The sequence below is a fragment of the Prunus mume genome, linkage group LG3 (genome assembly GCF_029339155.1).
Source record: "Prunus mume cultivar Tortuosa linkage group LG3, ASM2933915v1, whole genome shotgun sequence".
Taxonomy (NCBI): Eukaryota; Viridiplantae; Streptophyta; class Magnoliopsida; order Rosales; family Rosaceae; genus Prunus; species Prunus mume.
Genome location: NC_142700.1, coordinates 21,431,253 through 21,447,594, shown reverse-complemented (window position 1 = coordinate 21,447,594; position 16,342 = coordinate 21,431,253). Strand labels below are relative to the sequence as shown.

Here is a 16,342-nt window from a genome sequence, read left to right as displayed (position 1 = left end):
GATCATTTGAAGAAGACTAGATTCTACCCACTCACAGACATAACTTGCATGTTCACCCAACTGTGGCCCAATGTTGGCACGTCCTTCATCCATTAATCCTAGAAGGACGTCAGTTTGCTATAGTTTTCGACATAGGCTTGTAATTTACTATTTTATTTGAGTATAAAAAACATATTTGGTCACTCGGGTTAGCCTCAAAAACAATTTTGGTCACTGCAATTCCAACTTTCCCAATTTCGTCATCTCTAGTAAATTATGTCATATCCCTCAATTCCGTCAGTTTGAGTGCACATGTTGTGTGTGTATATGGGTAAAATTGAGTGCAGCGATTCATGATTAATGCCTTACATTGGATGAGCTTCTTCCCCTATTTAGTATTAGAACGTAGTATGATGCATCCCTTTGATTTTTGTAAAGAATTAGTGAACAGATTTGTGTTACCTAAGATAAAAGGACGGAGCTGTATTACAATCAAAGTAACGCATGACAAAATGATAGGAAGTTGGCATGAACCTCACTCAAAACATATTACAAAGCATCAAGAAATTTTGTAACAGTATAATATTGTTGTTCTCAGTTCTTTCCATAATAAAATAAAATAAAATAAAAATAAAAAATAAAAAATAAAAATCGCCCAGAATGGAAGACTACACCCCATAAAGAAAAATATAAATTGCCTCGCCACGCCTGTGCTTACGTCAAATCGATAAGTTGGACCATCCGGGCCGTCCTTACTTACCACCACGTCCACACCTGCGTGATGTGTCCTGCTTGCTGGGTGATTGGTTGACTAAGTTATGTGGTAAAGGCCCTTGTGTTGTGGAAGGAGGGAAGGAGATGTAAAGTTTATTACTTTATTTCCTACACCAAGCTTTGACTCGCCACGCGTTGTATGTGGGGTCTACGCCTGATTCCCACTCTTTCTCTCCAGACAGTAGGTGGGTTCTTTGTCTGGGTTGGGGGTTGTGCTTGTGGGGCTGAGAGGAGAGAAGAGGAGAGGAGAGAGGTGGTCAATCTCTGATTCTCTTTGTTTTTCTTTGTGGGTTTTTGTTTTTTGTTTTTTTGCACTAAAAAGGGAAGGAACCTCTGAATCTCTGTTGAAAACCCAAAGATGGAATAGAATTCTCTCACGCCAACATTCTGCGTTCTTGTATAAGGAGAAGAAGAAGAAGAAGAAGAAAAGAGGGATCTCTTCTTTTTTCTCAACTCAATTATCCCTCTCAGCTCAGCTATGGCTCCCAGCAAAGTCAATTCTGCTGTAATCACCTCTCTCCCTCTCTCTTTCTCTCTCAATTACACTCTAATTAATCATTATTCACTTGGAAGGTTTTTCTTGAATTTTGTGGACTTCAATTATGTTTCTTCTTCCCTTTTGTTTTGGTAATTAGCTCTGGGAAATGTTGTGGAAATTTTGAGCTTTGAATTGTAGTGCTATTTTGGGTTCATGTAGCATTTCTAGGTAGAACTAATGTGGAAGAACTTTGGCTTTTTGATAAGAGAGAAAATTTTAAGCTCATATGTAATTCTGAATTTTGTGGGATAATCTGTTATTGTGCCCAATTTTGCTTGATTATTGGTGATCCCCCTTAAAATGAAGACATTTTTTAACTGAATATATTGGCCATTGTTATCTGGACTTTGGATCAATCCGGACTTTGAAGTAAACTGATTGATAAGTGTTTTCTTTTTCTTAATTTTTCTCAATTGGCAAGATTTGGATCAATAACCTATCCGAAATCTGAGGAAACTAGATTTGAGTGTATCAAGTAACCAATGTGCTGATGAGGACACAACTTAAAGATGATACCTGCGAATTAGAAAGCCTAATAATTTAGTTTTCCAATTATGCAACTCTTGAAAAATTATAATGTAAATAGATATTAAAATTTAATTATACCCTTTCCCAAATGGGATTACTTATAGTCATAGCTGCTTCTTGTTCTGAAGTAGTGGTAACATGATTCTTCTGCATTTTTTCATGACTTTATGCTGATGTATTAGTTATTTCTTCATGGCCTGGAAACTAGGACATATTTCCACTGAACTCAATTTGTCGGAAATAATTTTTTGGCTTTCTTCTATTTATCAACTGATGTGCTCTTGTTCTTCTATGATTTTATTGAACTCTACTTACCTCTGCATCATGGAACTAATAACCATGCTAACTATATATTGTTGACAAGATATCTCGTCTTATACCAAGCTGAGCTTGTTATCTGATGTGCTTCTGTGGACAGGGTGATGCAAGTGTATCATGCTCACAGCCAGAGAATGGTTTTCTCAATTCACTTTCTCTCTTAAGTTCAGAGAAAGCAGTGCAGGAACTTCTGCAACAATCTCCTGTACAGAGCACAGATGACCACCTCATAGAGTTCTCAGATGCTATGAGAAGTATGGTCATGTTCTATTCTCGAGTGCTTTCTAAAGTCAGTGAAACTATTTATCATTAGATGCATTGCTTATATTACATTTAACTTTCTCTAGCTGTTGCAAAGGCCCTGAGACGGGCTGCTGAAGGAAAGGCTTCTGCGCAAGCTGAGGCAGCTGAATGGAAGCGTAAATATGAACTGGAGAAGGCCCGCAATCTCCATTTGGAACATAAAGGTTTTTTGAATGATTCAACAACATACATTAATTGTCACATGCTGGGTTTGTTCTTTCATATATATATATATATATATATATCTTCTTTTTTTCCAATTTGTTCTTTATGTGTTTGATAATGTAATTTTTGGTGATGTATAACACAGTTTTTCAGATATTTTCTGATGTTATTTCTAGGGCAATTAGAAGCACTTAAATTCATCTAAAAAAGTGTCGAGCCATGTTATCTGTATACTCCTTCCATTGTTCCCTTTGCAGCTTCATTTTTCCTTTTGACATTTCTTCATATGTTGAACCAATTTATTTATGCAAAATAAATCCTTCTTAGCACTATGTTGTTGGTCTTCATTGTACGTCACTTAATCAACCATTAGTATAAAAGGTCACAATCCGAAGCCCATCTAGTGAAATTTGGAATTGCTTCCTTGGCATTGTTCCTTAAATTTATACTAGAAGGGCCACACATACTGTGTGTGTGAGGAGTTAAAGAGAGAGAGAGTAGAGGGAGAAGTTTTCTTTTCCCCTTAAAATCTGGAGAGATTTGTGTTCTTTTTTGTTTAAAATGATTGCTAATTACTGTTTTACCCTTATGTTATTAGGTTTTTTTTTTCTTTCATTTCTTTCTTTTTCCTAATGTAAGTAGGGGTATAATGTGGCACTTTGGCAAAAGTGGTTGACAAAGTGGTCTCTCTATAATAATAGGATAGATGCGTGCTCGTGTGTTTAGTCCTGTAGGTATCCTATATACTTAAGAAACAGTGTAAAAGCATGCCTTTTCTTTTGTATGGAAAATATCCTTTAATTTCTCTTCTCATTGATGAAAGATACCAAAAGGGGTGATGCACTTTGGATATGCAAGACTAAGCCTAGTGGGCAAACTTTAAGAGTAAATCCTTTTTGGTCCAAAGAGAAATTTAATGGTAGCCTGAGAGTTAGTAAGAAAAAGGTCTCCTTGGCAGTCACGGTGTATGGTATATGGATGGAGCATAATAACAGGATTTTCAAGGATACACAATCTACCCCTTCTATGGTCCTCAAAAATATTATTTTGACTATCCAGTGCAAGTTGTGTTCCCTCTCCTCTAAACCTGTGCAAGCTAACTTGACAGTTGCTCACAACTGGAACATACCTCTTACTGGTGATAGTTAGGTGTTGCCCCTTGGTTGGGTTGTTGTTCTTTCCTTTCTGACTTTTTTGCTCAGTTGGTTGTTTCTTTGTTCCCATGAGGCACCTCGTGGTTGTTTGTATTAGGCTTTTGCCTCTGTTTTGGTTATATATTATTCACTTACCAAAAAAAAAAGGTTCATCAGATCAATCTATATGTTAATGGAAAGAGTGATGAAGATTTTTTGTGTTTGAGTCTTAGATTGAATCAATTCGTTTACGTTTTGTAAGATTCTTTTGGTCTTTTCTTTTCAAAAGGTTTTTCTGGAGTATTTTGATCTTTCATGGAGTATTTAAAAGTCTTTTTGGAGTTCTTTCAAAAGCCTCCAAATGAGGCTCACTCTTGCAAGACTAGAATGGAAGAATATGGTTGAACATTGAAGGCTTGGAGCCTTGCATCCTCTCTCTATTAACTCTTTGTTTGCTTTCTGCATGTCATCCTGCATTTCTATATACTTTGGAATTGCAGCAGGCTTAAATCTTCATCTTCTTTTCTCTAGCAGTTAATGTGGGAAAAATTGCTGCCATTTATATTTTACCTTGCATTGTCCTATGTTAAGGAGTCATTTTAGAAATCATTTGTTCCTAAGTTATTCCATTATCACTCTAACCTTTATGTTGATTGAATGAAATCTAACATGTTATTATGATGAATTTTTTTATGTAAAAACCTCTCTATCTTTTAGAAAGTCCACACCATATTATGATGAATTTGTTCCTTTATCATTGTCTAATAATATGGTGTTAACTAGTGACCTAAATTGACATGTAATAGGGCCTTACTCTTATATCTTTTAGAAAGTCCAGACCAAAAGGTATCGGAATTTTCTTTGGTTCTCCTTTTCATGTTTCTAAACAAATTTCATGGACTCAAATTAGACTTCAAAGAAAAGTACTGGAGATTCCATGCTACTATTTTAATCCCTTGGGGTTAGTTCATGTGGTGGGGAAGGGAAGGAGAATGTGGTTAGGGTTAGGATAGGTCAAGGCTTGATCCTTTCCAATGTAACAACAAGAAAAGTACCAGAAATTAGAGTGGCTCTCCTCAGTGAAAAAGGTAACTGAAATATTTCTTAGTGAAATATGATCCCTTTAATGGAAAAAATTCCAGAGGTGGACTTGCGTTTCTTCTTTTCCATCGACCTGGATTTTTCTTAGAAAGTTCAAGACTAAAGTCAGTGTTGAAACAAAAGAAAAAAGGAGAAACTCTCCGAGACTAAATTGTCTTTTTCCATCCCCATCTTGTGGTCTCATGGAATAACTTATCTTTAAATATTAAAGGGGGTTTTATGCTCTCAAAATATGCAAATGAGATGTGGTTGCAAATTTTGAAGAGTGAGACGGGGCTATAGATAACTGGATGGTTAATGGATCTCATTTTCCTAAACCAAGTTGCATCTATGGGGTTGAGTGCTTCATGTGGTTTTCTTCGAGCATCAGTATTGGTTTTTTCTTGTCATCCATCAAGCAAACCAAATCCTTAAATGTCATTATGTTTTGAACAAAATAAAGCTTTTATTTCATTTGTAATTTAGTTCTATTTAATTCATATATATACATATATATATATTCTATTTAATTACTTTCTCTAAACACAATTTATGTGAATGGAATGTTGAATTAATGGTCGGTTCTATGTGAGGATGACTGATGGACCAGAAAATTGTACTAGAAGGGAATGGTTAGAAATACATTAGATATATGCTATAAACAAATATAAGAGAGAAAAACTAAGAATATCAAAACTTTTCTTGTTTCGCCAGAAAAATATCTTAAATATATGTGCTTATAAAGTACTTCAAACGTGTAAGAGGCCACCTTTGGCCAGGGGTGTTGGCTCTGCCACTGTATACACCTGGTCCAATTGGGTCATATTAATCCATTTCGTCGTTGAACATCTTTTCGCATGTTTGTTCTATAGGAAGCTTTTGTAAGGTCTAAGAATAGATCTTGTCTTAGAGTGGGTCCTTTATATTATACGTTTGCATTATGCAATTTTAACAAAACTATATATATATATGTATATATATATTTTCTCTTAATTTCTGGACGGGTTCTCCATTTCTTGTTTTTGCATTTCTATTTATTAATCTTTATAGAAAAACTCTTCTTATAAAAAGAAAAAGGGAAGGTCGGGATGCTTCTTGTTGTTGACGATTTTATTGGCCATAGTTTTGAGTTGACTTGTTACCTCTGGATATGGTGAAAACTTAGATCAATTGCTTGGTGTTTCTCGACTTTCTAATCAAATTTGGACTCATTATCATCAGATTGTGGGTATTCCACTATCAGGCTACAACTTTTATGAAAAGCTCAAAAGTTGGTGGACTCAGAGTTCTCTATGTAATGCAATGGGAATGATAAGATTTAAGCTTCCATGCCTTTTCTGCTTGGAAAATTGCAAGGAACGGGACAGGAAAATTTCTGAAGGTACTTGCTTTGTCTTATGCAAAATAAAGTCACTCCGATACTAACACAAAAGAAATCTGCACATTTCTGACAGAAGAAATTCCCCGTTATACTCCTTTTGGGGTGAATACAAAAAATAAAAGAAAAATATTATGGCTTTCCTTGAAATGCCAAAACAGGAGAATGTTGTTTAAGGTTATTTAAGAAAATTACTGACTGCAAACTAAGGATTTGTAAATTTAAGTTGAAGGTGCTACAATGACCAGGTGAAGGCCAGCTATGCAGCAAAGGAATTTATAATAACTGTCCCAGAGTAATTTCCGTTAAGCTATTAGGGGTTGGAAAAAAAAATAATGAATTTTTATTAGTGTAAACTTTTCCAACAATATACGTGCCAATTAGTTTTTCCTTACTACAAGATAATGTGATTGAATCTATAAGACATTATTTTTTTTGACAGCCTTCAACTGTACTACATTCCTTTTCATTTCAGATGTTTTCCCTTTTAATAATCTCACTGCCATAATAGGATGAATCAAAATTGTTTTGGGAAGGGGCGTCGAGTTCGTAATGATTTGGCTTATATATTGGGAATGCATTTGTGATTTCGTCGTGCTTAGGAACATCATTCTTTTGGTAAAAAGTATTTAGTTATTGGTAATTGATTGTATTTTCTCCTCCTTCATGATTAAAGTTTAGATGTCCAAGTTGGTGCTTGATGTGGAGGTTTCCCCTGATTATTGTATGAGTTGTCTCTCTCTTTCTCTCTCTCTCTCTCTCTCTCTCTCTCTCTCTCTCTCTCTCTCTCATTTGGTTTTCAATGCAAAGCTATTGCGGTTACAACTTGAGTTTTGTCCTTTTGTGCTTGATACTTTGAGTTGTGTGGTCATTCCCGTAATGCAGTGTGTGCTTTGTTTCACTTTAGTAACATCGCTCTCAGTTTTTTTGTCTTTTTATAATTTTATTCATACCTTAATAAAGGGATTTTCTGGCTTATGTTATAGAGCAATCACATAGAGAGAATAACGGTGATGATGAGAGGACAGAGAACTTGGCCAGCCGATCAAATGAGCAATCTGAACAGTGTTGTGGGAGTAATGGGATATGCTCCCATGAAGTTCTTCGGGATGGTGACCATGATTCTGCTTCCAAGGTGGTCCCCAATAAATTTGCCAGAAAGGTACCCTTTTCTTGTCCTTCCCCTTCTGTCCAGCTAATCTTTGGCTTGTTCTGTGTACTGTGATTCATTGTATATATTCTAATTTCTGTTTAAAGTGTCACCACATTTGGATAGTGCAGAAAGTCTAGGTTAGAAAAAATAATTTTCTGATCATCATTCTTCTCCCCATGGCGTATTTAAGCTACAGAATCACAATAAAAGGAAGTTTGCAAGAAAAGTAAAGTAATCCTAGTAATTATAGCAAATTACAGCTAAACAATAGCTTTCCCAGACTAATTGGTTAACTATACAGCTCTATACAGTCCAACAGATAGTAACCCATCACTTCTTGTATTGTTTATTACCATTTCGTTACGAACACAATGTAGTGACCCCATGACCTTCTCATTTATTGTTTATTGTTATTACCATTTTGTTATGAACAGAATTTAGCCTTTGATTATTAGCCTAAATAACAATTTTGGCGTATGGTCAAAACTTAAGCCTTACACGGTTTTTTAACCTGATGTAAAAGATTGTCTTGGCAAGATATTCTTGGTTACCATAAAGTTTTGGATAAATATTTATATCTATATCACCCTTCTACTGCTATTACCATGCATGCAATTCTCTTTATCTGTCGTAATGGATTGTTCATGTTAACATGTTGGAACATTATTAGTGCAATGAATTCCCAGATTATATCATGACATCCATGTTTCCTGAGACAGGCATCATTTAAACTTTCATGGTGGTGCAAAGGTGACCAAAGTGACCAGCACAAGCATGACATTGTCTCTTTTGAAAGAGGAAACATTACAACTGCAGAGCGCAGCAGTAAACAAGTATACCTGTCCTGTCTATGCATGTTACTTTTGTTTTCCCACTACTTTTGTATCATTGGGGTAGATGCTATTATTCATGTTTTTGACAAAGGTTTGCATATTTCTGTTTGCCTAACTGTTGGGTTCAGTTTACTGGTGGGTCCCATCTTGTCTATTTAGAAACTCATTTTTGTTTCAGATTTCTTTGAAGTGGGAATCTCAGCCACAAACTGTGATTATATTGACCAAACCAAATTCAACTTCTGTTCGAATTCTGTGTGCAGAGATGGTCAGGTATGGATTTTAAGAAATCCTTAGTTTGTCACTTCTCGAAGCAGATTTTATGTTTCTGCATGAGTTGCTTTTCCTATCAAGCTCTGGTACCTCAAGACATCATATGGTTCAAGAAATGCCTCATAGATATATCTTATGTACCACATTGTTTCATTATTGCAATTACTAAAATTGGTTTGCTCTGTGCTTTTTAATGGCTAGGTCGTGTCTTTCAAAATGATTTTGCTTTCTGTAGTAAAAAGAAAAAGACGTTGCTTTTCCTTGTACTTCATCTTTCCTTTCAGTACAAGCTTTTTTCTTATCAAAAGGAAAACTGATGCTGCTGAGCAAGGGGGTTGGGGAACAGTTATGTGTGACATTAAGGTAGGCTGGGTAAAAGTAGATTTTGTATGAGAACGATTTCCACTGAAGAAAAGTATACAAATATGAATTTATTTGCAATTGTCTCTCATATAGTTATTTAAAATAGCCCTGTCACACATGAAAGAAAGAGCCTGACACAATACGTATGTACTTTCTAAAAGTGACTGTCATTCTTGTTAAGTCCCTCATACCAAAATTCAGTTAAGGACCTGCCTAACCTTTGCATTTTTGCATGCCTCTGTAACTTTATAGTGGATGTTCGCAAATGTTATTCCTTTCCTCAGTATTTGTTTTCTATTTCCAGATGGTTGAGAGAGCAGAAGAAGTTAGATATTTATGTGGAACCGCACGTGAGAGCTGAACTTCTAACAGAGTCATCTTACTACAACTTCGTCCATACATGGAAAGATGGTAAGAACCACAAAAGATTGCTTCTTTTCTATTATCTATTGGAAGTGACTTCTGTTTTAGAACACATGAAACAAATTCCGAGACTTACTTTCCATGATGCTTTTTACAAAAGATCCTTGTAAAATCTTTGACATACTTTTTTTTGCTACTTGCAGATTCTTATATATGTAGTTTTTTCATTGTTATTTTTTTCGGCTAAATGAGAAACAAATGCCGTCTTAATAGTAAAGAGAGAGTACAAAGTAAGGAAAAGACCAGTAGTCTATCCTTAAGCTAACAGAACAATGCTAAAGATAACAATACAACGCATGTCAAGGAAGAAACTACAAGATTGTGGATGAAAGAACCTTCGCATTAGGGAAACAATAAAGTCTAGGAAAGCAGAGCATGAAAGGAACATTACTCCATCACCTCTTCCCAAAGTCTAGTCCTTTCACTATTACCAAGAATGAAACTGGTGTGGGAGAAAAAGTCATTAAAGTTTTACAGAATAGCCAACTAGGGTGCTTGGAAGTCATCCTATTGGACTCTAAACAATCCCTCTCGTTTTTGTGTCTCTAATTGATTTTGTCATGTTGGTCAGAGTTATGTATCTGTAACTGCACCAATGTCTGTTTGTTTTGCGATCAACTATTGATTTTGTACAAGATCCGGCCACAAATCAAGTGAAATGATTTATGCATGCATATTTTCTTCCATTTAATTTCTGACCATGGGCTTACGTGTAAAATTGTTTGCATAGTCAATAATCTCAAGTTGTTGCGACTTGTTATTTAATAAATAGCTATGATTTATATAATGATTTACTTGATAATTATGCTCATGATTTTGCTATTTACTTTTTAGCATTTCATTTTTTGCTTGACAGAGACCGAAATAATGCTCCTGCACACAAAAGTTGACCTTGTGGTAACTCTTGGTGGAGATGGAACTGTCCTCTGGGTGTGTGCATATACTTTTAAGCTTTAACTTGCATTACTTCAGATTTTTTTAGTACATTAAAGTATTTGGGTTGAGGGAATATGAAGTGATTCTATGATATACTTTTAATTTGCAGGCAGCATCTATGTTCAAAGGACCAGTTCCTCCTGTTGTGCCGTTTTCTTTAGGGTCTCTGGGATTTATGACCCCTTTTCGTATCCTCTTATCATTTGTTTTAAAAGGGCTCCTTTCAACAACAACAAAAAAAAAAAAAAAACACCAGAAACGTTCTATATTTAGTCTATATGTTGACTTGTCTTTTATAGGATATCTTATTGGTAACTTGTTACTGTTCCTGTGTCTCATTCAGACGTGATCTTTAACATGCTTCAGACAGTGAACGTTACCGAGAATATCTTGATTCAGTTTTAAAAGGTCCCATTAGTATCACGTTGCGACACCGCTTGCAGTGCCATGTTATTAGAGAAGCAGCCAAAAATGAGTATGAAACTGAAGGACCGATACTTGTATTAAATGAGGTTACAATTGACCGTGGGATATCATCATACCTTACGAATTTGGAATGCTATTGTGACAATTCTTTTGTCACATGTGTCCAAGGAGATGGTTTAATATTATCAACAACATCTGGCAGTACTGCCTATTCATTAGCGGCCGGAGGATCAATGGTTCATCCCCAGGTTTGTTTTTATACTATAATCCATTAGTGCCTCCTGTTCACAGCCACATGAGATATTTGGTATTTCTGTACTCTATAGTGCCTCTTGCTTGGTGAATTGATAGATAAGTTGACTAACATCTGGTTCTAATAATCTAGCCTGTGCTGGAGCCCACTTAGGCAACTCTGATACAGAGCTACCTGGAGCAATTTTTTATTTTTTAATTTTCAAAAATTTGTTTTAATTTTTTACTACTGCTTTAATGTTATGCCTAAGAAGAAGAAAATGTATTAAAACAGTGATAGAAAACCTTAAGTTCATAGAAAAATAATCATTTTTATATAGGGACATCGTGAATTTGAATCCTATAAAATCAAGGCCACGTTCACTTCCGAAAACCATTTGCCACTGTTCTTTTTAATCCTTACGGACATTACCAACTTTGTAATGTAATTTACTTGCTATATTCACACTTGGACTGTCCTGTGTTTGCATGGAGTCTTGGAAAGTATATTTGTTTTTTTTGCTAATATGTTCAATTTTACTCTGAAACAAACACAAAACAGATGTGAAGTACAAAGTAGATGACTAGTATAAAAATAAAGATGATCTTTGAATGATTATCTAAAACATAGACGGTTTGGATTAGTGAAATACAATACGGAGTGGGCCCTACAAAGGTGTCCCTCAAAGGAAGCTCTCTGTATATATATTTCTTCGTATGAATTAAGTATTTCAAAATTACTAAACCTTAGACTAAATAACTATGTATACTAGTGATATCAAAATATGTTTAAGAGAAGAATCTTATGCTAAAAGAGATCAGAAAATTAACATCTTGAAGGAGGAACTTGCAATGAATCTGACAATCTTATTCCTAGGATATTCAAAATAATCTCACAAAAAGGTACTCTGGTTGATCTTATCCTAAATAAGAGAAAGCAATAAATCTATTAAAACTGTTATTACCTGTAGCTGTTTCATGTTTTGCAACTATAAAATTGTTATTATGATTTGGTCTTTATAATTTCAGGTTCCTGGAATTCTGTTTACACCTATTTGTCCACATTCCCTATCATTTCGGCCTCTGATATTACCTGAGCATGTGACGCTGCGAGTACAAGTACCTTTCAACAGCAGGAGCCATGCATGGGCGTCGTTTGATGGCAAGGATAGGAAACGGTTGGCAGCTGGTGATGCACTTGTGTGCAGCATGGCACCTTGGCCTGTCCCAACTGCCTGTCAAGTTGATTCTACTAGTGACTTCCTGAACAGCATTCATGACGGCCTCCACTGGAATCTTCGAAAGACTCAGTCTTTTGATGGCCCTCGGGATACATAGTGCATAGTTTTTCTTTTGTATATTAGTTCTCTAGTTGGCAGATCTCGTTAGAATCTAAATATATCATGCGTTTTTAAGAGGGGAAAAAAGGGGGGAGTTGGGTGGCTGTAGAAAGTGAAAAGAAACTTTAAAATTCCTATAATTATGTATTTCCCCTCAAACGAGGAGATTATATGTTTTCTCCTCCTAGAATAAGGTCAGGGCTTGAAGCAGAGCACTTGTTAAATGGATGTCGAAAGATCAATGATATTGCTTTTGTGTTAGGAACTTGTAAACTGGATCATAATTACTGATCGAATATATGCAAAAAATTTAGAAATCGCATTTCACTATAAATTCATATTTGATTTGATTTTTTATTTTTGGTTTTTACAAACGAAATGATAATTACAAAATACTTTTACAATAGGTCAATATACAACAAATACGCTCACAGCAAGCTTACATTACCATTAACTAGGAATAAATTGAACACATGGAGACCTCCTCCAAACAAATGGAGTCGAACCTGGGATTTCCTCTAACTAAATGGAGAAAAATGTGATCAAGTTAGAGAAAAATTTGAATTTGATCAACATGGTCTGGTCTAATCATCTGTTAATCTTTTTCAACTTCTATTTTTTTAATATTGGGGTGGCCAACTTTCTATTAGACGCATGTATACCTAAACTTTACCTAATTACAAAGACTTCTACAACAATTATTTTACAAAACTTCTATTTTTTTTAATAATGGGGTGGCCAACTTTCTATTAGACGCATGTATACCTAAACTTTAGCCTAATTACAAAGACTTCTACAACAACAATTATTTTACAAACTATGTAGGTCATCGCCCCTCTAGCGTTTACTAGAATTTTTTAAGCACCTCTTCTTTGAGAGAGCTCTGGTTGGATTGTTATTGGGAATGTTTTTCTTTCTTCCTTTTATATAGTTAATCACTTTGCCTTCATCCTTCAAAATGTGTTCTCTACTGTCCATCAACTCTAGCTCATCTCAACCAAAACTAGCTTTATGCAACTCTTTTCTAGCTATTTCAGCACTAATCCTACTATCTTTTTATATATTTTTCTTTGACAAATTACACAATTACTAACCTTCAAATCTCTTGGAAGCCTTCAAGCAAAGCTGTCCGGCAGCTAATACAAGTTGCCCTAGTCCCCCTACCTCCTACCAATCTAAACCACATTGTGGTCGGAATTGTTGGCTCCATGAACACATGGAAGAAGAAGAAAGCACACACAGAAGCATGGTGGAAACCTAATGTTACCTCTTTTTAGATCGAGCTCCTACGCTGGAATTTCTACCATGGCCTTCATCTGCTCCTCCTTTTCGAGTCAGTGAGGACATCACAGGATTCGAAGTGTACCCAAAAATTGTGAGGCCAAACCAAGTACGAATAATACGTACAATTTTGGAGACATTCAGAGAGGGTGACAAAGATGTGAGATGGTATGTAATGGCGGATACCATCCTTTTTGTTGATAACTTAGTTGAGGTTCTTGCAAAGTATGACCACACTGAGTACTATTACATTGGTTCCAGTTCGGAATGTATTAAGTCTAACTTCGATTTTTCCTTCGATATGGCGTTTGGCGGCGGCGGTTATGCTTTGAGCTACCCGTTGGTGGCAACATTGGCAACAAAGTTGGATGAGTGTATTGAGAGATACCCATACTTGCGGGTCAGTGATTTTATGTTACATTCATGTTTGGCTGATTTAGGAGTCGCTCTAACTCAAGAAAAGGGGTTTCACCAGGTAATTAATCACCTCTTACCCGTCAAAAACTAGTAAGTAGTCGTATTTTGTCGCAAATTAATAAGTAATCTTCTTGCTGTATTGAGAGAACATAAAACACTAATTAAGATATTAATTAACAACCTAGAATTAATAAGTAGTTGTAGTTTAAAACACATGTTCTGAGTCCATTTTTGTGTTTGTAATTACAGATCGATCTCCATGGTGACATATCAGGTCTTCTATCATCTCATCCACAATCTCCTTGTTAGAAAACTCAGACTATGATCTGATTTATTTGGATTATTGGTAGAAGGAGCTCAGGTGAGAAGAGAAAAGAGAGAGAGAGAGCTTGGAGAGGAAGATGAGAAAAATTGGGTCTATTCTCTCACCTAGTCACGCACAAGCTGTGCAGTACAATAACCGTTTGGGAATAGTATATTCCCTGTTTACATCGTTCAAATCTAACCATCAATTTAACTATCCTATGAGATAGCAACACCTGACATAATTTGATACAACTAAGAATACATCTTAGCTGTCCATTGGACTGTGATCCAATGGTTCTCACTTAAGTCAATACAAATACTCAGCTAATACACTTATACTTTAACACTCCTTTCTAAGTGTTTAGCTGAAATGACTCCAAGCTTGCTCCTTAGATATTCAAACTGATCTCTTGCCAGCGCCTTAGTAAAGATATCTGCATTCTGCTCTCCAGTTTTGCAGTATAACAAATCAATCTCACCATTTTGCAAAGCATCCCGGATGAAATGAAATCTTCTGTTTATATGCCTTGTCTTGTGATGATATACAAGATTCTTTGTTATTACTATTGCTGAAGTGTTATCACAGAAAATTTGGGTAACTTCAACTTGTTCCTCACCAAAATCAGATAGAACAAACCTCAGCCAGACTGCTTGTGCTTTGTAGCTTCAGCTGCACTAATATGTTCCGCCTCTGCTGTGGATAGAGCTACACTGCTTTGCTTGACTGATGCCCAAGAGAAAACACCTGATCCAAGATGAAAAGTGTGGGAACCGAATTAAATCATACACTAGGTCAAATAATTCCTTCCATTTGGGGATTATTTGACCTAATTGGGAATTACTCAACCTAATTGGGAGTTACTCAATTTAATTGAGGATTACCTAATTAAATTGAGAATTGATTTGATTCCTACCCCAATTTCCAATTAAATGAAGAGTTACATAATTAAATTATGATTTGATTTGATACCTACCACAATTAGGGATTTGATTTACCCTAATAAATCTAATTCCTAATTAAGCAAATCAATTCCAAATCGGGGAGGAATAATTCCTTTCCATCTACGGAATTATTCCTCTGAAACCTAGCCTCCGGGACCACTATAAAAGGATGGCCACACACAAAGGTGAAGGTACGTCTAAATTCCTACTGAAACTCTGCAGAAATCATTTCTCCAAAACCCTAGCCACTATATTCTTTCTCTCTCTGACACAAGGCTCCGGCCACCACACACGGCTCTGGCCACCCGGTTTTCCTTGAAATACCTTACCTAACTTAGGCATCGGAGGGCCTTTGGCCAACACCCCTTGGTGTGGTCCTTTTACCCCGATTTGTTTTGCAGGGAGAAAGAGAAGTAGAGAAGACGAAGGAATCTTAGGCGAATATTCTTGTGGGACGAAATTTGCTCCCACAAATTGGTGCTTTCATTGAGAGCATGAGATATATTCAAAGCTTGCTCCAAGATGTACGAAGAGTAACGCGACCACAACAGGCCCATCTCATGGTTTCATGGTGGAAACCTCAATGCAACCGCATACGAATCGTGGTTGCCAACGCCTTGCAAGCGTCTTCTAGTGCTTTGCCGGCGCCTTTAGCTGCTGGAATTGCGAAACAGCTGCCACATGACCCGGGACCTCCATAGCCTTGCGATCGCCAATGCCGATTGTCGGCTGCTTTGCCTCTCTCACGCCGCCATCGAACATAGTAGCCACACCACTCAGCCGCGGATTTGCTGCATAGCCCCACGACTACTCGGCGTCGTCCAGTCTTGGAGCAGATCCATTCTCTCCCTCCTCTACGATCACACTTGACATATGCACTGTATGCGCGCCTAAAGGAGCCCTAGCTCATATGCCCTAGGGCCCGATGCACACCACTCTACTTGACCAGCGATCGGTGGACCTTAACTCACGGGTTGATCAACTCACACGAAGGTTGATGATCAAAACAACTCGATTGGCGGCTACTCGAGGCGGATCAACTTGGATCAAGGCCTAACATTGGACCTCGTGATGAGGAGAGGAGGACGCACGAGCATGCTTTGGCAAGCGATTCGAGAGGTCGGCTGGTCGGACAAGGCAACCGTCGGCAGGAGGAAGGCGAGATCGTGCAAGCGAGGCGTGAAGGCTACAAGTCGTACTCTAAGCCATTCGAGTTAGGTCC

The 16,342-nt window shown here is 36.7% G+C and overlaps 2 protein-coding genes across 4 annotated transcripts in view; both read left to right on the top strand.

The window, feature by feature from the left end:
- The first annotated feature begins 821 nt into the window (after nucleotides 1-821).
- Nucleotides 822-12,508, top strand: LOC103326864 (NAD(H) kinase 1). Of its 3 annotated transcripts, none has more exons than XM_016793226.2 (12): nucleotides 834-1,258; nucleotides 2,238-2,391; nucleotides 2,485-2,604; nucleotides 6,062-6,199; nucleotides 7,183-7,358; nucleotides 8,069-8,182; nucleotides 8,361-8,455; nucleotides 9,123-9,229; nucleotides 10,098-10,171; nucleotides 10,287-10,365; nucleotides 10,544-10,851; nucleotides 11,864-12,508. In XM_016793226.2, the coding sequence occupies exons 1-12, from the start codon at nucleotides 1,232-1,234 to the stop codon at nucleotides 12,170-12,172; spliced, it is 1,701 nt and encodes a 566-aa protein (XP_016648712.2). In that variant the 5' UTR covers nucleotides 834-1,231; the 3' UTR covers nucleotides 12,173-12,508. The 3 variants fall into 3 exon arrangements, with proteins under 3 accessions (XP_008227335.2, XP_016648712.2, XP_008227337.2); XM_008229115.3 differs by having other exon boundaries at nucleotides 876-1,258; nucleotides 6,040-6,199; XM_008229113.3 differs by lacking the exon at nucleotides 6,062-6,199 and having other exon boundaries at nucleotides 822-1,258.
- Nucleotides 12,509-13,034: 526 nt separating this feature from the next.
- Nucleotides 13,035-16,342, top strand: part of LOC103326878 (uncharacterized) — a 28,268-nt gene continuing 24,960 nt past the window's right edge. The window contains 4 exon segments of the mRNA XM_089048903.1: nucleotides 13,035-13,249; nucleotides 13,251-13,434; nucleotides 13,437-13,930; nucleotides 14,122-14,176. Coding sequence (XP_088905029.1) covers nucleotides 13,133-13,249; nucleotides 13,251-13,434; nucleotides 13,437-13,930; nucleotides 14,122-14,176 — 850 coding nt within the window. The 5' untranslated portion in view covers nucleotides 13,035-13,132.